The following is a 22,860-nucleotide window of genomic DNA, read 5'->3' on the forward strand; positions in this document are numbered from 1 at the left end:
CGGTCCCTCTCGGTGGCAGCACATCCCTTAGGTGTACCAGCCGCTCATCCCAGCTTTGCAGCCTCGGTACACTGACCATCTTCCAGGTCGCCAGTGAAGATGTTAAACGGGACCGGCCCCACCACCAACCCCCGGGATGCACCGTTAGCGACAGCCCTCCGGGCCTGGCTGGTCAGCTGGTTTTCAGCCCACCCCACTGCCCACCGATCCCACCCGGACTTGGCGATGAGGATGCTACAAGAGACTGTCAAAAGATCAGCTTGCCAGGTGCGACGGTGGTGGGTGCAGAAGGCATTTAGTGAGGAGCCAGAAGACCTGGGGGACGGGGCTAGGTTGGAGATGTTTCCTGGAGCCGAAATGTCTCCTGTGGAGTGGAAACCTGAAGGTCCAGGTCCCTGGAGAGCTCGTTGCAGTGGAGCAGGGGAAACATCTCATTCATCACCAGCAGCTGCGCCAGGGGCGGGGGCAAAGAGTTCAGGCACAGCCCGCCCCAGAGAGCGGCCGCCCCTTCGCACCCCGCGGCGGGGCCGGGGCCGGCCGGGCTGCAGCCCCGGTGCCACGGTGAGTGTTGCGGAGGGCCGGTGTGGGCTCCGGCGGGGCGGGAGCGGCGGGAGCGGAGCGGGGGGAGCGGAGCGGGGGCGGGAGCGGCGGGAGCGGAGCGGGGGGAGCGGAGCGGGGGCGGGAGCGGCGGGAGCGGAGCGGGGGGAGCGGAGCGGGGGCGGGAGCGGCGGGAGCGGAGCGGGGGGAGCGGGGGGAGCGGAGCGGGGGGAGCGGAGCGGCGGGAGCGGTGGGAGCGGAGCGGGGGGAGCGGCGGGAGCGGAGCGGGGGGAGCGGCGGGAGCGGAGCGGGGGGAGCGGAGCGGGAGCGGGGTCTGGGGGGGCGGCTGGAGCGGGGGCTAGATAGTGGTCCCATGGTGCCAGCGACTAGAGAGGTGGTGCTGGGGACTGGAGTGATAGGGATGTGTACTGGAGTGATAGGGATGGCTACCGGAGCAACAGGGATGGAGGGACGAGACAGGAGACAGGGGCCAGAAGACTCCCCCCCTGGGCACTTCCCTGTGGGCCACAGGCGTTATTCCCCACCTGGATCTGGGCTCTGCTCCCAAGGCTCCGCTTTCCCCTCCTAACCAGCACCAGAAATATTAAACAAATTCTTACAGGCAGGCAGATTTCTCCGAAGTCCTTACGGTGCTGTTTATATAGCTCCTAAACAACGCGCCTCTGCCCCCGGTCCCTTCCCTGGTTACGCGCACAGAGAGCTCTGCTCGAGCGTTTGCAGCCTCGCCGCTGCGACCGTGCGTCCGCTGGCTTTGCCCAGCTACCTGCTGAGCCCTGTTCACCCACGCCACCGGCCCCATCGGAGCCGGCCGCTCTGCGGGTAGCGGACCGGTGGCTGGCTGAAGCCCCCTCGCACGTGGAGGAACTCACCGTGGCACTTGCGGTTGGGTTTGGTGGCTTTTTGCACGTGGATTTGGGCTACTTGGTCCCAGGACTCTGCTGAGCTTAATTTGTCTGTCCTGACTGCAGGATGGGAAGAGCATTATAAAAGGCCAGGGTAAAGTTAAAAAAGTCTTTGAAATAACTCATAATTTGTTTATGAGAAAGGGGATTTCTTGGTTTATTTAGATTGGCACTCATGCATAAAACTGTCCTTTTCTAGATGGGTATTACACCTGCTTCTTTTTTCGTTGCTCTCACTTCTGGTTTGAGCACAAATCTGTGAAATTTTTAGGTTCTCACAGTTCGTATCTGCTGTGACGATACCTTCATGACAGTCCTGCTGTTTACAGCAAACTTGGGGTTCTAGCAGAAGGTATTTTCCCTTCCATGCAAACCAGTACTGCTAAGTAGCATTTTACAGTTTTCCTCTTTGTCATCAGTAGCGGCAGTTTCCCTGTTGCCATTTGCTTTGCTCTGCCTTAGCAGATGTGAGACTGAGAGTATAGCTAGACATTTCTCAGTAGGCTTTCATATTTGCTCATGTGATATTTAATCATACCAAGTTGTGGGATGACTTATAATAGGATGATTTGCTGCCTTTTTTTTTTTTACGTGGGGGAGGACCAAACATCATTCCTTATAATTTTGCAGTAAGGGCTTTTCGTAGAAGCAGGAAGAGCACAGTGTCACTGTTGTCACAGAGCAAACATTTGTCACACATCGTTATCGAGGGCCTGGTGGTACCAGCCAGTTACCACAGGTGCCTCCGCTACCTGATGTGCGGCCTTTGTCCTTGCAAATCACCCCTTTCTTCCCATCGCAAGGTCTGTCATTACAAGCTCTAATTATCCATTAGCCTAGGTCAGGGGAAGTGCATCCTTTTAATGACTGCTAATATAAACTCATGTGTTATGCAGGAGGACCCGGCACCCTTCTGCAGGAACCGGTGTTGACTGGCTCGTTCGGGAGACATGCCTCCAGGTAAAGATATTTTCTGAGCAGCCCCATCCCATGTGGGGCCAGCCAGCCCCTGCAGATAACACTCACGGAGCCCCTGTCCCGTGCTCAGATAAGGCCTAACCCAAGTGTTTCCCCACTCCTCCTTTCATTAGGGACCGATAAAGACCATGTTTCCTCTTTAACTGTCACGTTTAGTCTCCTAGCATGACTGCGGGGGTACCGGCGAAATGATAACCAGAGCTAAGCAGCCGAGCCCCTGCGTCCGCGCTGATTGCGTTGGCCTTGCTCCCTGTGCAGCTGCCGCTCGCTTTGCCAGACCACAACAGGCCCCTTTGTCTCGCTTAGCCGTTGGCAGCTGCCAACGTCTGTGCCCCATGCAAACCGCCAGAGGATGAGGAGGCAGTTACAAAACAGGCAGAGCCTTTCTTTGCCCCCCCCCCATCCCTGAGGGAGCCTCTCGCCCCTCTCCAGCAGCAGGAAGGACTCGCTGCCTTGCTAGCAAAAGGTCAGTTAATGTCCTCAACAGTGGTCAAAGCATTGGAAGGGCTTTGTAGTGCTGGGAAGCTTCCCTTACTCCCACATGACATTTTTGTTTAGAAATATGTGGTGTCTGAGTGATATCATAGCTCCAGCTCACATAATAAGCTTTTCCATTGCAGCCAAAAAACAGCTGATGCATATCCTATGAAAGGCTGCATGAGAGGCTGGAGTGCCTCAGATATGTTTTTCAAGTACCGCATGCATGCCTCGTAACAAAGATCATAAAATATTTCTTAAAAAGATGTCTTTGTAAAACTCCAGAAGGCTGCAGCGTGCTTCTCTTTCAGCTTTTCCATGTGAATTTTGTAAAAATGAAAGATAACACAGCAGAGCAATGGTGCTAGAGGCCAAGGGGAAAACATGACAGCCTTAGGTATGTGCATCTCCAAGTCCGATGCCTCTGCCTGTTCACATAAGATTCCCTGAAAACTTCTGAAAAAATGTGCCCCTTACCAAAAGCGTTGGTTCGCGTTTGCAGCCGCCTCTCGGACTGCAAATGTCCAACCGTGTTAACGCCCTGCGTGAGCCGAGAGGTTCTCTGCAAGAGATAAAACAGCCCCTGCGATCGCAGGCAAGTCTAACCCACCCTCCGCCTTGCGTGGGCGTCTCTTTACCCGACAGCTCTCATCCATTTCCCCAGCCCTGTATCTGAGGAGTCCTGCTCTGCTGGTGGAGGGGAGAAGGGAGGAGGAGGAGGGATTCATTTTGCAGAAAAGCAGCAGCACTTCGAGCAGGAGGTGCGGTACATGCCCTCCTTCCAAATACACCTTATTCTCCATCTCCTGGGATAAGTGTTTTCCCCTCTCCATAGGCACAGGGAGGGGCTGTCGTACCCAGCTGCAGGAAAAAGGTCATTTCCACAATTATTTGCATTTGCTTGGATAAAATCTCTGACCTTATCCTGGCGGGATAAAGGAAACCATCCATTTCCAGTGCATATAAGTGCTTTTTCCACAGCTATTGTTCTTATATCCTTAAAGCAGCCCTGTGAGATATAAAACAAAATATAGTTCTCGTTTTGCTGTCAAAAGCCACAAACAGTTATTGCCCAAGCCTGAAAGAGCAGGAGGATACCAGAGAAATGGCCAAAAAAAAAAAGAGGCTAATTTTAGCCCCGCAACCTTCCTCTCTCAAACTCCCCTCCCAGGATCTCAGGTATTTTACAAAGCAGAAGAAGACGTAGTCTCCTGCTTGTTCTCGACTTCCAGTTGGACCGTTGGTTAACAAGCAGATAAAATGCCAGCTGGGAGGAAATCCTTCAACAGAAATTACAGGATTTTTCATGGTGTCCGTGTACCCGCTAACCTAGGAATAGCACACCTAGGAGTTCATGGAAGACACAAAGGCATTCAAATAGCCAGCTTTCTATGCGTTGGCATGGCTTTGCAGCCTGCAGCAGCCACGCTGTCCCAGATAATGTAAATTTTAGCTGCACAGAAGCTAAATCACCCTTAACTCTGGTGTTTCTCTCCAGAACTTTGTTTCCGGAATTCCTCTGAGCACGGCAGAAGCCAGGGCCGTGCAGTTGGCTCCTCTGGTGGTGGGGACGGCCTGGGCTGGAGGTCTCCATTGCAGGGATGAACATGACATCCCCTGGCTGCTTTCTCCTCCCTTGGGTTCTGGGGTTTTCTTTTTTGCCCTCTTCCCCTCCTTGGCCTCGGAGGTCTGGGCTGGGGGGCTGCTTGGCTGGGTCCGGGAGAGCACGCTGGGCACATGGGCAGCGCCGCGGTGGAGACAGCTTCCCTTTCAGATGCTGCTCTGCTGTTTGCCGGATTCCCCAGAGGAATTCTGGATGCTGCCAGGTGGTGATGCCTCTTGGGAGGGAGCTCAGCCTTAAACACACCTCCACGCCGCTGCCTCAGAAGGCCTCTGCTTTAGTCTCCGCCAGCCTCAGGCTGTTTCTAAAACCAGGCCATCTTGATCTCCCCTGGCCCCGGCTGAGGCAAACAATTGTCCCACTGCCCACTTTCCCACTGTCCTCCACCCTCCCCCTCGCTCCAGAGCCTTGCAAAACCCGACAGTGAAAGCACTCCCTGTTGTCCAAATGCCAAAGCTTTCTGTTTGGGTCTGCAGACCAGCTCCAAGCGCTGTTCCTGTTCAAATACCACCCCATTGTGAGGCGTGTTGGAGGAAGGCAGGTTGCTCTCGAGCTCCCTCATGCCCACCGATTGGTGCGGGGTGTGTGGCAGCCTCTGTCATGAAGGAACTAAGGCAAAAGGTCTCTGGAAAAAGTTGGAGAAGACCCAGAGAACAGCAGCCAAAATGATCAAGAGCTTGCAAGGAGAGACTGAAAAGTGTGGGAGCCTTCAGGTTGGAGAAGCAGGGTGGGAAAGGGGATGGGATGGAGGTTCTCAGAGTCGTGAAGGCGATGCATAAGGCAGATGCGGAGCCTAGATTCAGTCCATGCCACGGGACGAGGGTCAGGGCTGCTCGAGCAAGTGAGGAAATGGGCTAAACCTGAGAAGACAAAAGTGCTTGTGTAGGCAGCAAGGTGTGAGCGCGTGTGGCTTCTGCTACCCTGGGAGGCTGTGGAGGTGTTTGCTAAATAAGTGGGGCATTTCACAGCCAGCAGGTGCAAAAACAAATACTAAAGGGACGAGGCAGGGCTGTACTTGCTAGCATTGTAAAGCTGCAGCACACAGGAAGGGCTGCAGAAAGTGGCCAGCCACTCTTCTCCCCCCAATAACTGCCGCGCCTGTGCCCGTCTTGATGCTGTTGGATCTTGTTGGTCTTTGTGTGGAGAGCTTTCTTTTTTTTTAATCACTGTGGTGAATTGGTGCTGAACACAGATGTGACTGTGATGGTTTCGCTGTGCTGTTACAAGTGGCGTGGGCTCGGCTGCCATACAGCAACCCCCTGCTTCAGCCTGTGCGCCTGCGGAGGTGCCGGTGCTGTGGGGACACGCGGGGAAGGTTGGGGGCTCCCCCATCGCCGCACTGAGCACCCTTTGCCTTTCCCAACACCTGCATGGCGGATGCCAGTGGTGCTTTTCACAGTGCCCTTCACAGGCCCATCCATCATGCCTGTGCTAGCCCAGCTCCAGCGCACCAACGCCGAAGCACACAGAAGTCTCACGGTCGCTAGCCCTTGCTCCCGTGGGGGGCTTCATTCACCGAGGTCTGCTGGAAATACAACACAGCAGAGAAGAAACCGTCCGGGAGGTTCCTGGAGCGTGTGGAAGACAAGATAACCTCCTGAGGCAGGGGGTCGGGGACCCCAGCGGGGAGCTGCCTGGCCTGCCCCGCTCTTCACACACAGAGAAGGCTGCTGGGGACGTGGCGGTCGGAGGCCGCCTGGGCCTCGGCGACCATGACGTGACAGAGGTCTCGATTCCCAGAGAAGTGCGGAGGGGGGTCAGCCAAACGCTACGAGGGATTCCGGAGGGGGATTCTGGCCTGCGCAGGGCTCCGGCTGGGAGAGTCCCTCGGGGGGCAGTGCTGAAGGGCAGAGGGGTCCGGAGGCCGGGAATCCTTCAGGAAGGACGCCTGAAAGGCGCAGCAGCGCGCTGTCCCCGAGCGCCGCAAGACGACCGGCCGGGCTGAACAGGGAGCTTTGGCTGGCGCTCAGACAAAAAGGAGAGTTTGCCATTTTTGGAAGAAGGCGCAGGCAACTCAAGGAGTGCAGGGATCTCGTTGGGCCATGCAGAGAGAAAACTAGACAGGCAACAGCCCAGCTAGAGCTCAGTCTGGCCACTGTTGTAAGGGATAACAAAAAGTGTTTTGGCAAACACATTAACAACAAAAAGAGCCAGGGAGGATCTCTGTCCTCTATTGGATGCGGGGGGAACATGGACACAGAGGATGAGGAAAAGGCTGAGGTACTCGATGCCTTCTTTGCCTCGGTCTTTAACCATCAGACCAGTTATCCCCGGGGCATCCAGCCCCTGGAGCTGGGAGGCAGGGACGGGGAGTAGAACAAACACCGCATATTCCAGGAGGAAGCAGTTTAGGACCTGCTGCTCCACCTGGACACTCACAAGTCACTGTATGGGGTTTAACAAGGCCCAGTGCCGGGTCCTGCCCTTGGGTCACACCGACCCCAGGCAACGCCCCAGGCCTGGGGCAGAGGGGCTGGGAAGTGCCCGGCGCAGAAGGCCCTGGGGGTGGGGGCTGACAGCCGGCTGGGCATGAGCCAGCAGTGCCCGGGTGGCCAAGGAGGCCACCAGCCCCCGGGCTTGTGTCAGCCCTGGTGTGGCCAGCAGGAGCCGGGCAGGGATGGGGCCCCTGTGCTCGGCCCTGGGGAGGCCCCACCTCGAACGCTGGGCTCAGGTTTGGGCCCCTCGGGACAAGAAGGGCCTTGAGGGGCTGGAGCGTGTCCAGAGAAGGGCAGCGGGGCTGGGGCAGGGTCTGGAGCACAAGTGTGCTGGGGGGCGGCTGAGGGGGCTGGGGGGGTTTAGCCTGGAGAAGGGGAGGCTGAGGGGAGCCCTTCTCGCTCTCTGCAGCTGCCTGAGAGGGGCTGGAGTGAGGGGGGGGCTGGTCTCTGCTCCCAAGGCACCAGTGATGGGATGAGAGGGAACGGCCTCAAGCTGCGTCAGGGGAGGTTTAGGTTGGGTGTGAGGGAAAATGCCTTCCCTGCCAGAGGGGTCAGGCCCTGGCACAGGCTGCCCGGAGAGGTGGGGGAGTCACTATCCCTAGGGAGGTTCAAAAGACATGTAGACGTGGCCCTTGGGGACATGGGTTAGGAGGCCTGGGGGTGTTGGGTTGGCGGTTGGATTTGATGATCCCAGAGGTTTTTTCTAACCTTAATGATTCTATGATTCTATGCCTAGAGTGGCCATTCCAAGAGCACGTCGCTGCAGGAGGAGTTCATCCCTCATGCTTGTTTGAAGGAGCCTGCAGGGCTTTACCATGTTAACCTGGCTGCAGATGGCCATCATAGGCTGTGAGTATGAAAAGGGAGTTGTGTGGGGATTTCACTGGCTGCGCACCTCCTTTGGAGCCTATGCCTGCAGCATTTCTGTGCTCTTCTTGCATCCCTGCTCTGCTCTGCTGCCGTGTTGGTAAAGGCATGTGTTCTGGGTGCCATCCCGGCAGGTGCCTCCTTCCAGTGCTGCAGCATCACCGTACCTGGGTACCACCACTTCTTACAAGCAGCTCTCCTCCACTGTACGCCTAAGGATTGCTTCCCTGTGAGCCTCTTCTCTGCTCTCCCACCATGGTGTACCCTCTGGTACCCTTTCCTGAGCCTCCCCTCCATCATCTTTCCTCTTTGCTTAGACAAGCTTTCCTTTTGCGCTCTGTTCCTGTAGCTTGTTCCCTCTTCAACAACCAGCTTAAACTGTTAAATATGCTAAAAGCAGCTCTAGGATGACAGCTCTGGTGGATCCGGGGGCTGGAGATACCAGACGTGACTTTCCACTTGCTAAGTCATTTTACACCAGCCGTTGCATTACTCAGAGGTGTCGGGAAATGTGAATGCATGATGAATTTGCACCTTCCAGATGCACAGGGTCGCTGGGTGCCTCGCTGAGCGGGAGCATCAGTTTTGCAGGGCTTACCCTCCTCTTGAGAGGATGGTGAGGCCGAGGCTAAAAACACCTGTAGGTTTTAGCATTCAGAAAGCTCAGCTTTCAGACACCTGTTATTCAGCAGCCAGGACTACAACAGCCCAACAAAGTGCATTTCAGAGCTTGTTTTCCAAGCAATACTCTTCCTTTCAGGTGCCAAGGGAGCAACTTGAGATCCAGGGGTGAAGCCACACTGATTATGGTCCCTGTTAGCAACTCCTGATGGGCAGAAAATGCCAAAAAGTCCCGATTCCCATAATTTTCATTCCAAAGGGCAAGGAATTGTCTTAACTAGCTATGAAGCGTTTATATAACACACCAACAAAAATGTTAGGTTTTGCCTTGACAAAGGAGGAAGGAAATCACACATGTGACATAACACTTTAGGGAAATCAGTTGGGAACTTGTACCAAAAAAAAAAAACACCAAACCACAAAAGAAAAGAAGTACAAGCAAATTAAATTGCTCTGTGGCTTTTGCTTTAGAACTGACCCATCCTGTTCTGGCATTTCTCCTGTTTCCAGACTTGTTGCTGGTTTTGCACGGCTCCTCTGCAGTGGTGGAAACCACAGAAAGAAGAGTCGCAGCTGAAGGATCCTCTGCGCTGATGCATGCGCCAGATGTCAAGAACAGAAAGTTCACCGAGTGGGAATATATAAGAAACACCACCCCTGAGTTCATCCTGCAGTACTATGCAGATAGCCCGTCTCCGAACATTTACCCAGCTTACAAAGGCAGAGTGATTTTCTATCCAAAGAATGGCTCGATCCTCCTGCAGAGGTTACAAGAGGCAGACAGTGGCATCTATAAAGCAACAGTTGATCTGATGAGGGATAAAACTCGGACAACCCTCCTTGAAGTTATCAGTAAGTCAAATGTGTTGAGAGGATGGTTTTCTCAGCCAAGGATTAGCCAGTCGGTGCAGCAGACAAGTCCACAAGATGGCAACCAGCGTTCTACGACCAGAGTCATAGAATCATAGGGTATCTCGAGCTGGAAGGGACCCATTAGGATCACCGAGTCCAACTCCCTGCTCCTCGCAGGGCTACCTAACACTAAACCGGATGACTAAAAGCATCATCCAGATGCTCCCCGACCTCTGACAGGCCTGGTGACGTGAGCAACCACCCTCTCAGAGAAGAACCTTTCCCTAGTGTCCGATCTGAACTTCCCCTCGCGCAGCCTCATTCCGTTTCCTCATGTCCTGTCGCTGGTCACCAGAGAGAGACCAGCACGTTCCCTCTGCTGCCCCCCTGAGGAAGGTGGAGGCTGCGTGAGGTCACCCCTTAGCGATGAGGTCACTGCTCAGCCTTCCCTTCTCCAGGCTGCACGAGCCAAGTGACCTCAGCCGCTCCTCGTAAGTCTCGCCCTCGGGCCCTTTCATCATCTTGGTCACCTCCTCTGGACACACTCTAATAGTTTGATGTCCTTCTCGTATTGAGGTGCCCCAACCGCACACAGCACTTGAGGTGGGGCCACGCCAGTGTAGTGCAGAGAGGGGCAACCACCCCCCTCGATGGCCGGCGATGCTGTGCTCGATGCACCCCAGGACTCGGTTGGCCCCCTTGGCTGCCAGGGCACGCTGTTGACTCATATTCAACTTGCCATCAACCCAAACCCCCAGATCTCTTTCCGAGGGGCTGCTCTGCAGCCTCTCGTCCCCCACTTTGTACGTATAACCATGATTACCCCATCCCACATGGAGAATCCGGCACTTGCTCTTATTGAATTTCATACGGTTGGTGATTGCCCAGCTCTCTAGTCTATCCAGATCTCTCTGTGAGGCCTCTCTACCCTCAGGGGAGTCCACAGCTCCTCCTAGTTTGGTATCATCAGCAAACTTACTTGATATGTATTCGACTCCTGCATCCAGATCATTTATAAAAACATTAAAGAGCACTGGCCCTAAAACTGAGTCCCAGAGAACCCCACTGGTGACCGGCCACCAGCCTGATGTCACCCCATGTACTACAACTCTTTGAGCCCGACTTGTCAATCAGTTGCTCACCCAACATCTTATGGACTTGTCTAGCTGTGTGCTGCGACACCCGTCACAGAAGGATGCTGTGAGAGACAGTATCAAAGGCTTTGCTAAAATTCAAAAAAAACTATATTTACTGGCTTCCCTTGGTCAACTAGGTGGGTGACCTTGTTGTAAAAGGAGATTAAATTAGTTAAGCAGAACTTTCCCCTCGTGAACCCATGTTGGCTTTGGCCAATGACTGCATTGTGTCTCAAGTGTACTTCAATAGCTCCCAGAATATCCTTCTCAATAATTTGTCCAGGCACTGAAGTGAGACTGACAGGCCTGTAATTACCAGGGTCTTTCTCCTTACCCTTCTTGAAAACTGGGACAACATTTGCCAGCTTCCAGTTGCCTGGGACCTCTCCCAAGCCCAAGCCCACTGAAGAATGATGGAGAGGGGTCCCGTGATAACATCAGCTAGCTCCTTCGGTACCCTGGGATGAATCCCATTGGGCTTACGTGCATCCAGCTGGAGCAGCAAGTCCCAGATTGGAGGAGGATTTCTGGTATCATCGCTGCCTTGAAAGACACAGACTGGAGCTGCTGGGAAATGCCAGAGGGTTTTTTCCAGCTATGGGTTTTGCTCCTGGTTGGGACATCAGGCTGCATGGTGCCTTCATCCTGGAGTGACGGAACGGGGGACACCTCCTGCCTTAACTTTTATCTAGTTGTTTTGTCATGGACAGCCACTCACAGGAAGTGTATGGCATAAAATTCCCTCAAGAGAAGGGATTTCTGCTCACATCTGATGAGCAAAACAAACGCCATGGTAATGATTTGAGAAACTCAGGACCTGCAGGTTGTGGCTGGTCCCTTGGAGCTGGGGCCAGCAATCCCAGAATAAGCTGCTGCCTCACCAATTGCCCCACTAACCCCTTCAGGATCAGATCCTGAGATCAGCTGGGTTTATGAATGCTTTTCACTAGAGGGTGGGTCTGCCAGGCAGATGTGGCTGATCTGTGGCTCCCTGCAGGAGCTCCGGGCCTTGCAGACTGCCTACCTTCACGCCAGCATTGCCTTTCTCTGCCTCTGAATTTCGCTGAAAGATAAACAGAAATGAGAGCTCACCCTGTTTTGAACTGCCCTTTCCTAGAGCTCAGCATCACTACATGAGCATGTAGGTCATCCAGGGATGAAGGACCTCAGGAGCATGTGGGAGCTATTCAGTGGAAGTCCAGGTGTAGTTAAGAGCAGCCGCACCTGGTGCAGGCAACAAGGCCTTAGCTGAGGGACGGGGTCAGCCCTCCTTTTGCACGTGGCAGGGGTCTCCAGCATGCAAGGCTTGCTTCTCTGTGCCCTGGCCCACGTGGAGTTGGACCCGTTTAGACGCAGGCAGCAGCGGAGTCCCACATTGCCGCTCTTTGGCTGGACTTCATGACTTCTTCGACCCCTCCCATATGTCACTGTGCCACTGCTGTGTGGGTAAAGCCCTCTTCTCTTGGGACACCCCATGGCAGCCAGCGTCCAGAAAGCCCCTGTCATCTCTTCCCAGCATAATCCCAACTTGCGGCTCTTTTGGGTCGGTATCCCTGAGCCCAGGGTGCCGTGCCTGATCTCCAGGGGTTGGTAGTGTCCATCCTAGGGGTGGGGTGGTGGCAGGGATGGGGACATCTGCTTTCTGCTTTGAACTTGGTAGATGTTGCCCTGCTCCTGCAGTATCTTCTCTCTCTCCAGACCGACCTGGGTTGTAAATCGGGAGGGAAGGACCTGCTCAGTCCCCATGGGGCTTGGTATTCTTGCATGTTGGCCAGTTTTCAGGTCCAAAGCAAGGCAGTACTCATGCTTTTTGCAAGTGCTACCATGCTGCTTTCCTCTTTCCAGAGCCTGTGCCCCAGCCTGAGCTCCAGTTCAGGTTGAACCCAGTAGGTTTGCCCATTGAGCTGGTCTGCATGGTGCCAGAAGGAACAGTGACTTCCATCTCCTGGAAGAAGGATGGACATCCCCTTCCCCCTGAAAAGTTCTGTCTGCTCTCTGAAAACATCACCAAGCTGCAGATAAGGAAAGCAGAGAAGTCAGACTGTGGCTCCTACTCCTGCAACGTCAGCAACGCAATAAGCTGGAAGGAGGAAGCCCGGAACCTGGTGGTGACAGGTTAGCCTTGCCCTGCCTTGGTGGGTCCAGCAGTTCATCATGTTGCTGCAGGTCCACCCTGCAGGGTACAACTGTCTTTCATGGGCTTTCCTGAGCAAGGAGGCCCCAGGACTTGTCCCTCAGGTTGTCTACCATTCTGCAGTTTCCTGGGATCGCCACTTTGTGTTGCGGGGCTGCCCCCAGCATGGGGTTTCCCTCCTGCCCTGCCTTGCAGGTCTCACGCCTCCTCTACACCACATGCAGAAGCTGGTCGTCGTCACACTGATGTTCGTCACCGTCTCCACCGTCACCTTCGTTATCCTGCTCTGTCAGCCCAGAGACCACAGCTACGGTGAGTGCCAGGACTGCACCCCAGCCCCCCAGCCCGAACCCTTCTCTCCCACGATGGACAGGGCAGACAGCAGAAAGCCTGGCCAAGTTCCCTCTCCCCTGTACCAGTTCACTTCGGTAGTGGGAGGGAATGTGCTCAGCTCGTGCATTTCTTATGCCTCTGTAGCTTGCTCAGAGAATAAAACTCCCTAGAAACAGCTAATCCCAAATGGCTTTGCGAGAGATGGAGCCAAAAACGTCACAGTACCAAGAATATGACTCGTCCTCTCCCATTCCTGGGGAGAAATAAAATGTGCAGGGGACACAGGCTGCATGGGAAGAGCCTTCTTGCCTGGAGCTGGCCAAAGGTCATGTCTCGGGTTTTGGTGACCAAGCACACTGGTGTTTGGGTCATGGCATTGGATCCATACCAGAGTACCGTACAGGTTAATGTGGGCATTTCAGAAGCAACACACATATTGATTAACAGAAAACAAACCTAAAGACATAGCCAACAGCAAGTCCTCCTGCACAGTCTTTGTAATCTGCTGCTTCTACCCACCAGGAATAACCCTCAGAATAACGGAGACCATCTAGAGAGCAAAGGTGAAGTCCTACAGCTTGCAGGAAAGCTCTCCCATGTGTATTTGTCTCTCAGCGTTAACACTGGGGACACGCGCAGGTTGTGGCATTAGGCGTTGCCTTTGCGGGTAATCTCCCCTGAGGAGCTCTCCGTGCCTGGTGCTCGTAGCACGAGCTTGTGCCACGTGGGCTTTCCCCCATCAAGTGGGTCTCCAGAGGAAATCCAGCACTTGTCACGTCCTTATAGGAGGCAAAAACTTGAGCAGAAGGGTTGTAAAGTGTCTCACTAGGTAGAATTGGTGTCTGGTTCAGTGTGGAACAACCCCAAATCCAGCTGGTTTCTCCTGGTTCCTCCTAAAGTCAAAGCAAGCCCTTGAAAGTTCACCAGGTTTTCTTCTCAGGGTTTCTAAACCTCAGAGATTCAGTTCTTTACAGAGAAAACCTGTGCTGTTGTTTATCTTCCCTTTGCAGGCTGCACCCATCCTGTTTGTGTGCTACTAAGTACGTTTGCCTTTTTTCCCAGGAGAAGAGGCAAAGAAACATTTAAATCTGTCCATCCACGGGCTGCTGTGTATCTCCTCTCTCCTCATGCTTGCCACGTCCATCATCTGGATGCAGGAAAAAGGTAGGAGTAATTTAATGTGCTTTGTTCTTGATTGCTTCAGTGTTTTATCTTTCTTTTTCCTCCAGGTCTTTAGTGTCTTTGATGTAGCAGTGTTTGATTTGGAGAAATTGCAGTTAGACGTCACTGCTCTGTAGCCTGCGGGCTCCTCTTTCTCTGCTCTTTTGAAACCAAAGGGCTGCATTTGTCTCTGCACTCCTCAGGTACCACTACGCCTTCCCCAGGACTTCTCAAAAATCAAAAAGCAGTTCAGAAACGACTTCCACCAGACCTTAAGGGACCACAGGAGACAAACACAAAACTCAGCTGTTCTAACACTGCTCCGTAGACAGTTCTTCCCTGCCCCAGACTGAGGCCTGTATTTGTCATGACATGGGTGCTCATTTGCTACGTGCTGAGCTACAAGCAGCCATTAAGGCAATCAAGCCCAAAGAAATCCCCCCCAAAACATGCAGCTGTTCTCCCAGTTCTCTGTTCAAAGAAAGCTGCTGCTTATGTGTACATTTATAATAAATATTGCTTGCTACCAACTTCCAGGGTAAGAACTGTCCTCAGCTGTAGGTCACGGTCCCCTGGCCAGAGGCGCCCAGCCAGTCCCACCTCCAGACCTGCCCCCAGGCCATGGGGACCCTTCTGGGCTGCAGCCTGCAGCCCTGCTCCTGCTGCGCAGCCTCGTTGCACAGGGGGACGGATCCTGCACTCCCAGGTGCAGCAGTCGGGTGCAGGGTCACCACAGGCCAACTTCCCTTGCCTTGTTCTCAGACCACTGCCCCCGCCAGCTTCCATCTCACCTTCTGGTTTATTTCTGCTCCCGCAGGTCTTTCTGCTGTCTACATCTTGCTTGGGCTGTTCTCATTTGCTGCAGCAATAGCCACCACCTGGGTGGGAGCAGCAGCAGTGTGGAGACCAGCAGCTCTCTACCACTTCAAAAGCAAAATGTGTAAGTTGCTGTTTATGATCTAAACCTCTGGTGGAAAAGGTCTGATAAGAGCCCAGGAGTAAACTCTGTAGGTTTTTACTCACAGGAGGGAGCAGATGCTTGGCACGCTGCTGTGGTGCGCGTCCAGAGACATTGCCTATGCCTTGCTCACCCTCCCACTGAAGCCCAGCTCCCCCCTGTGCCAGCCTGCACTCCTTACCCATTTTCCGCTCATCCATCAGCAATTTTTCCCTCTCCCAGGGTACCAAGTCATCCAGAGCTCCACAGCCCTCACAACCCTTGCTGTCGACTTGTTGTTCGCCACCCTCTTTCTCCACAATATCCAGGAGCTCCATGGTAAGGGGTGGCTCGGGTTTGCACCGCTCGTACCCTTGCTCACCTTTCTTCTGGGGAGCGGTGGGGCATCTGGGGGAGGTGGGCTTCACACGGGGCAGAGGGAATCCTTAGGTGGCTTCACGTGGCCGGTCCTGCAAGAAGCCTTGTCGTAGCTGACGCAGTCGTGGCAGCTTCGCGCTGAGCGGGAAGGTCGTAGCTCTTACGTAGCAAAGCAAGGTTCGTCCCCGTGGCTCTGTGATTTGAAACACAGGGATCCCCACTCTGCGTCGCATAGGAAGTCCCTGGTGGATTAAATTCATGGTGCCTAAGTGTTCAAAGGGGGATGTTGGCCAGAGGAGCAGCTGCTGACAAGTCCTCCTTTTCTCTTTGGCAGAGCAAGGTTGCTCGGAGGCCGTTGATCTGACCGTCAGCTGTGTCTGTGCTGCAACAACAATCCTCATAATGCTACTGCTCATCTTCCTGCGGTGTAAGTAGCCCCACAGTTTCCTTCCAGGAGCCGTAACGAGCTGCTCAGACACCGAGAGCCCCCAGGCTCGGCTCTCACCCCCCCCAGCAGCGGGTATGAGGAAAGGTGCTTTCAGTTAGACAAAAGCCAGATTTTTCTTTTAAAGAGCAGGACAGTCCAAATCAGCTGAGGACCCAGCTCTGGTGTCCATCCTTTTAGGAAAGCCACAGTAGGTCTGCGGTCCTTTCCAGCACCTCTGCTTTGTCAACAGATGCTCAAGGAAAGCAAGTTTCTCCTCCAGAATGTCCTGCCATGATCTTCCCTAGCCATACCCTGGTTAAAAACAACTCAGCTATGGCAAGCTCTGGGAGGAGAAAACTCTCTGATAAACAGACAGAAATAGGTCTGGGAACATCTCATCATAGAATCATTAAGGTTGGAAAAAACCTCTGGGATCATCAAATCCAACCGCTAACCCAACAAACCCAGGCCTCCTAAACCGTGTCCCCAAGGGCCACGTGTGCAAGGTTTTTGAACCCCCCCAGGGACGGTGACTCCCCCACCTCCCTGGGCAGCCTGTGCCAGGGCCTGACCGCTCTGGCAGGGAAGGCATTTTCCCTCACACCCAACCTAAACCTCCCCTGACGCAGCCTGAGGCCGTTCCCTCTCGCCCTGTCCCTGGTGCCTTGGGAGCAGAGACCAGCCCCCCCCTCACTCCAGCCCCTCTCAGGCAGCTGCAGAGAGCGAGAAGGGCTCCCCTCAGCCCCCTCTTCTCCAGGCTAAACCCCCCCAGCCCCCTCAGCCGCCCCCCAGCACACTTGTGCTCCAGACCCTGCCCCAGCCCCGCTGCCCTTCTCTGGACACGCTCCAGCCCCTCCAGGCCCTTCTTGTCCCGAGGGGCCCAAACCTGAGCCCAGCGTTCGAGGTGGGGCCTCCCCAGGGCCGAGCACAGGGGCCCCATCCCTGCCCGGCCCCTGCTGGCCACACCAGGGCTGACACAAGCCCGGGGGCTGGTGGCCTCCTTGGCCACCCGGGCACTGCTGGCTCATGCCCAGCCGGCTGTCAGCCAGCACCCCCAGGGCCTTCTCCGCCGGGCACTTCCCAGCCCCTCTGCCCCAGGCCTGGGGCGCTGCCTGGGGTCGGTGTGACCCAAGGGCAGGACCCGGCACTGGGCCTTGTTAAACCTCACACAACTGGCCTCGGCCCATCGATCCAGCCTGCCCAGGTCCCCCTGCAGAGCCTTCCTGCCCTCCAGCAGATCGACACTCCCGCCCAGCTTGGTGTCATCTGCAACTCCCTGAGGGCGCCCTCGATCCCCTCGCCCAGATCATTGATGAAGATACTAAACAGGGCCGGCCCCAGCGCTGAGCCCCGGGGAGCCCCGCTCGTGACCGGCCGCCAGCTGGGGTTAGCTCCGTCACCACGGCTCTCTGGGCTCGGCCATCCAGTCCAGGATGAGCCAGGAGAGCCGCTGACCAGTCATCCCAGTGAAGTGGGGCTTGCCAAGTGAGGTTGGGTAGTTCATTTCCCTCCCTCCAGCTCTGAGAAGGGAGGGAAGAGATCAGGCAGGTGATTTCCACATGTCTACAGTGGTTTTCCCAGTTTATCCTTTTAACATTCCTGGTTTCTGTGGTCTCGCCATGTGAATCCCCCCACTGCCGTGAGTAGCAGCTGTATCTGGCCTCCCCCTGCACAGGCTCTGTGGTGGCCTGGACTCAAGGGCTGGCTGGCCATGCCAGCGGGCTTCCCAAAAATGCTGGCTCAGCCTCAGCCTGCGGGATGACGTGTAGCATCTCGGGAGAAGTAGTGACAAGGAAGGTCAGTAGCACGTTGAGGAGGGGACGCCCTCGAGGGGAGGACTGAAAGGACACTCTCTTGCTTTCCCAGAGTGCACAGAGCATTTCCAAGTCTGAAGTATAGGAAACATTGCACCTAGTCCATACAGCCAAAGGAGGCGGGTTAGAACTGCGGGGCTTGCAGGCAAGGCAGGTGTCATAGGCACAAGTCCACTCTCCATGCTGCCTTCTTGCTTCTCCCCCCGTCCCCCCAAAGCAGGGCTTTCCTGGTTTTGGAAACAGAGGGACCCTGTGCGGTGAAAGGCTCCGTTTTCATGGATCTCTCTGCAGACAGCTTTTCTTCACCCATCCCATGAGATGCAGGGAGTGGCCAGAATTGCTGTGGCGTTGTTGGAAACCCACCAGTTACTTGGCCTTTCCTTTATTTACAGATCACAGAAATAAGCAGAAGAGCATGGTGATGAAAAACCCGCATATGATCGAGACCACAGAAGTCATGGACAGCTTGGTAACTCACTGCCATTAGCTGGTTCCCCACTATTGCAAATCCTTATTATTTAATGATGAATATTAAATTAATAATGAGTATTTAATTCATAATTACAAGGAAGCTAGTTCTCAGGGCTGCTGCACTTTGATTTGGGTAAAAACATAGTCTTCTACTACACATAACCCAAAACACCTACAAATAAGGCACAAAGGAAAACCACAGGTCTTTATCCATGACATAAGCACTCAATACACACGCCTCCAGTAGTCGCTTCACTCTCTCCCTTTTCCGCCCTGCTCTGCCTCTGAGAAACCTCCCTCCCTCCCACACCAGCACCACCAGCGCTCAGCCTCGCTGAAGCTGGGGCAGGCTTGCCCCAGCCCCATCTTTGTCTCCTGCCTCCTTACTTCAGAGGCTCCAGAATGATTTTAGGGTCAGGGGAGCTCCCCCTTATTTCTCCTGCAGCCGAGCTAAGGCTTGATGTCGGCACAGGGGCTGACGCTGCACCCCTGCATTTCGGGGGCACTGGTGCACGTGCAGCTGCAGCCTTCCCCCGCCTCTGGAGGGGGTCGTGGTGTGAGGTGGGGGATTCACTGCCTTCTCCCAGGTCAGTATCTGGGGTGGTTTGAGGGATTGGGATGTTTAAGAGGCATGCAATGGCACTGTGTGCTGAGGAGGTGCTCGTCCCAGGGCTGGGACAACCTGCCCCCCCCAGCAGCGCGGCTTGCTATGGGATGCTTCACAGTGCGGCCGAAAAGCTCCCCGTCGTTTTCATGCCACCAAAGGACACTGTCCTTGTGTTTTCAGCAGGTGATGGAAGGAACCCAAAGACAGAGGCAGGAAAGGGAGCAATGAGCCATCCCTCTACCAGCCAAGCAGCTGCGCTTAAACACCATGGGCAGCGGAGGAAGAGCCCCGAGGACCTGGGAAGCTGCTGTTGGCCAAAGCAAGACAGCCGTAAGCTCTGCCTCTACCCCAGCACTCGCAAGACAAGCGTGGGGCAAAAATCTTGCCAAAACGTTGCACCCAGATCACCAAGCAATAGGTCCAGGTGACAAACGATACTCCCCCCACCTCACTTTCCCTGCCCTCTATCGATAAAGCCCAGGCTAAGAGAGAATAGAAGCCACTGCTCTTGCCAGTGCTGGTCATCACCCAGGCACGGGCAGCTTTTCCAAGGGCTAGAAATTGTATCACACTCCAAGCTGGCAGTTAGCCACCCTCACTAATGCTGTTGCACCATGTGCCTTCATTTTTAGTATGTTAATGAGTCAACAACAACAACAACAAAAAAAACCAGACCAAAAAGACAGGCAAATGTCAATCAAGGGAAAAAGCTGATGCTCTGGAGTGGTTCAAGGAATTTGATTGAGTTGTCGCAACTGGAGTGGTTCTGCTATTACTTAGTGTAGACAACTGCAGAAGATCAGAGTAACTCTCACCTTCAGCTGCTGGCCCAGTCAGTATTTGTTCCAGCATACAAGACGTGCGCACCATGCTGCCCAAGCACTGCCGAGATGTGCCGCTGCCAGAGCTGCCCTGCCGCTGAAGCTTTAAGCTGAGCCTGGTTTGCGTTCAGCAGAGCTCTGCTGGACTTTGTCCATGTGAAGATTTTGGTGTCACCACCCATGTGTGCTACTGCTTTCTGCACCCTTCCTCCGCCTGCTTCGGTAAGGCCCTTTTTAAGGTGCAGTGAGCCAGGCCAGTGGTTTTCAGGCGTGGCAGCTCCGCTCTGCAATCGCACCTTCCCCTCTAGCTTGCCTTCCCTCAGTTTTGCAAGGCAAATGTCCCTGTGTCACACCACCTTCCCCAGAAAACTCAGGCCAAGCCCTTGTCTGTCTGTCCGACGCTCGCTCCTGCCCTTCCTTGTCTGCTGCCAGCTCCTCCGGGCACAGCTTTGACCCCACACTCCCACCCTTAGCAAGGATGCCTGGCCTTTGGGAAGGGCGACCAGGAAAGGCAGCTCCATCAGCATCCCTCTGTACCTTCGGGCTGGGACTTTTAAAATGTATTTAAGCACCCCTGAGCTACATTGGCCTGAGCTGATTTCCCTTCCACGGGACTCTTAACCAACCTCGCATTCATGCCATGGCCATGTCCTGGGTTCGGCTGGGATAGGGCTCGTTTTCTTCACTCTAGCTGGTCGAATGTGTGTTGGATTTGGTATGAGACTAGTGTTGATGGCACACTGATGTCTTGGTTGTTGCTAAGTGGTGCCCCTACTAGCCAAGGACTTTCCAGCTTCCCACGCTCTGCTGGGTGCACAAGAAGCCGGGAGGGGAGGGGGCACAGCCAAGAGAGCTGATCCAAAGCCAAAGAAAGGGATATTCCATACCACACAGTGTCATGCTCAGCACACGGAGCTGGGGGGAGGAGGGGGAAGGGGGACGTTGGGAGTGACGGCGTTCGTCTTCCCAAGTCACCACTAGGCGTGATGCTCTCCTGGGGATGGCTGAGCCCCTGCCTGCCCGTGGGAAGGACGGAATGAGTGTCTTGTTTTCCTGTGCTGTGTGCGTGGCTTTTGCTTTACCTATTAAACTGCCTTTATCTCAACCCACGTGTTTTCTCACTTTTACCCTTCTGATTCTCTCCCCCACCCCACCGGGGAGCGAGCGATTGACTGAGCGGCTGGGTGGGGCTGAGTTACCGGCTGCGGCTAAACCACAACAGCCTTTCAGCAGTTTCCATTGCAGCTTGTAGCATTTTAGGTGAAGTTGGCATAAGTGCTGCCAAGGTCCTTTTATTTTATCCCCCTTGGACGGGATGTCAGCTCTAAAACTACCTTATGTTGGCTTTATTCTTTGCTTTGTTATAGCTGCTCTAATATATCTCTCACAGACACTTCTGTGTGTATCCCCACCCTGCTTCCTCAAGCAGAAGGCAGCTCCATCCTATTCCCAACCCTGCTCACAGATGGGCCCTGCCCCGGCGAGTGCTGGACCAGGTTTCACTGCCCAGGTCTGAGTTTAGGGCTTTGCTGCTCTTCCCACAGCTGCCTCTGCCCTCGGCTCCCCAACCGGGCGCTGCTTTGCATCGATGAGTGGGGAATGCTGTTTTGGGAAGAAGCCGGCTTCTCACCCTGTGTTGGACCTGCTTCTTGCTGGCTGCCGAGCGCTGCGAGGCTGGGATGGGCATCAAGGTCTCCCCTGGTGCAGCCAGGAACCGTCCAGGCTGTGAAGCCACAGGAGGGTGCTGGGTGCTGCGCCCTGGCTGGGGGGGGCTTCCCCCCCGACACCACCACCTCCCTCGACCTCCGTACTTCAAGCCCTGCCTCCCCTGCCTGAGCTGGGGAGCGCCCGTGGCCCTGCCGAACCCCCCACCCCACCAAGCCGTGCCGGCAGGGATGCTGTGGGTAGCAGCGGGCTCTTCCCACGTTCACTTACCCTGTTGGCTGCATCGGGACACCCCTCGTCCCCGCATACGCACACCAGGCTGCACTCTGGGTGCCCCTCCTCACTGGAGGAGGACCCGCCCTCTCCCCGGCTGGATTTGGGGTGCAGGGGACCCCTTCCCACCAGCAGCGCAGCCGGGCAGGGCTGTGGCAGAGCCGGAGGCTGGCACTCCGCCGGTGTGGCTCGGACAGGGACGGAAAGCCCGGGGCAGGGACATGCATCCAGCAGCGCTTGCCTGTTAGAGTGCAACTGCAGGCAGCAAACGGGGAGCAGTTTGGGATGCCGTGGATCAGCCCCGGGGTGCAGACCTGAGACTTCCCCAGTTTTTGCCCCCACTGAGCCCAAAGCACACAGAGGAGGAGGATGGGGAGGAGGGGTGACGGCAGGGCCAGGCACGGGGCAGCGAAGGCTGGGCAGGCTGATTGTACCTCTGGGGTATCCACTGGGGTCTTGGCTTGCTCGGGGGCCAGGGAAGGGCTGCGCCCCAGAGCAACGCTGGCAGCAGGGGCTGCTGCCCTGTAGTAAGGAGGAAAACATCCTTCCAGCCAGCCAGCACTGGGCTGGGAGCCTGCGTGTCACTGTACCCCCGCGGCGGGGACCAGGGCGAGGGACACGGCAAGCCCAGCGAGCTCCAGCCATTAGCTGGAATATAACGGATTTCTTACACCGAGCTACAAACCCCGTGAAACGGCTCTCAGCGAGCTCCAGGCGCTGGGGAGGGGGCCAGAGCTGCAGCCATCCTGTCCCAGCTCATTTCAGTTCCCTGATCAAGGACCTTGCCGGCGCAAAGGGGGACGGGATAAACAAAAGCACACGGCGATGCAGCCCAGGTACGCTGGCGCGAAGGGAGATGATGCCAAAGACCAAAAACCCACTGACTGATGGGCCACCAAGATCTGACAGGCAGAGCTTTGGAGAGGACAAACCTGGAGTTTGCAACTGGTAAGGGGGGGAAACAGGAGGAAGATGAGGATTCGGGTTATTTGAGGGCGGATGTGGCACTGTGCAAAACGTATTAAGGAACAGCTGGGGGAAGGGGTCGAGAGGGAGGGTAAAAGGGGCCGGTTGTGTGTAAGCAGTGCCTGCCTGACCAAGCCCTGACCACCGCCGTCTGCCCCAGCCTCCTATTAAAGCTGTTCTTAACTATCTGTGTCATCTCACCCTGCATCCTGTGTGGGATGTGCAGCAAGGACTCGGTGCCAGTGCTGGGTGGGGACTGGTGGGAGCAGCTGATGGGAGCAGCCATCAAGGTTATAACGAGAAAAATACTGACAGAAAACGCCTGCTGAAATTCTGAGAGCAGATGTCTGCAAGCCTGGGCGCTGCCAGCCTGGGCACCAGCAGCAGCCCTGGGAGCACAGCTGGCATCTGAAGTGTAGCTGGGTA

At 55.3% G+C, this 22,860-nt stretch overlaps 2 protein-coding genes across 5 annotated transcripts in view; one reads left to right on the forward strand and one right to left on the reverse strand.

Moving 5' to 3' along the window:
* The window catches only part of LOC135315406 (contactin-4-like), a 73,137-nt gene that overhangs the window by 42,305 nt on the left and 7,972 nt on the right, over nucleotides 1–22,860 (reverse strand). The window lies entirely within an intron of this gene.
* LOC135315405 (uncharacterized) lies at nucleotides 468–20,635 on the forward strand. Of its 4 annotated transcripts, none has more exons than XM_064463476.1 (12): nucleotides 468–567; nucleotides 2,360–2,420; nucleotides 7,708–7,820; nucleotides 8,970–9,311; nucleotides 12,293–12,562; nucleotides 12,705–12,893; nucleotides 13,977–14,078; nucleotides 14,893–15,015; nucleotides 15,256–15,351; nucleotides 15,725–15,817; nucleotides 18,024–18,100; nucleotides 18,890–20,635. In XM_064463476.1, the coding sequence occupies exons 3-12, from the start codon at nucleotides 7,787–7,789 to the stop codon at nucleotides 18,935–18,937; spliced, it is 1,374 nt and encodes a 457-aa protein (XP_064319546.1). In that variant the 5' UTR covers nucleotides 468–567; nucleotides 2,360–2,420; nucleotides 7,708–7,786; the 3' UTR covers nucleotides 18,938–20,635. The 4 variants fall into 4 exon arrangements, with proteins under 4 accessions (XP_064319546.1, XP_064319548.1, XP_064319549.1 ...); XM_064463478.1 differs by having other exon boundaries at nucleotides 18,893–20,635; XM_064463479.1 differs by having other exon boundaries at nucleotides 469–567; nucleotides 12,777–12,893.

The sequence above is a fragment of the Phalacrocorax carbo genome, chromosome 11 (genome assembly GCF_963921805.1).
Source record: "Phalacrocorax carbo chromosome 11, bPhaCar2.1, whole genome shotgun sequence".
In the NCBI taxonomy this organism is placed as follows: Eukaryota; Metazoa; Chordata; class Aves; order Suliformes; family Phalacrocoracidae; genus Phalacrocorax; species Phalacrocorax carbo.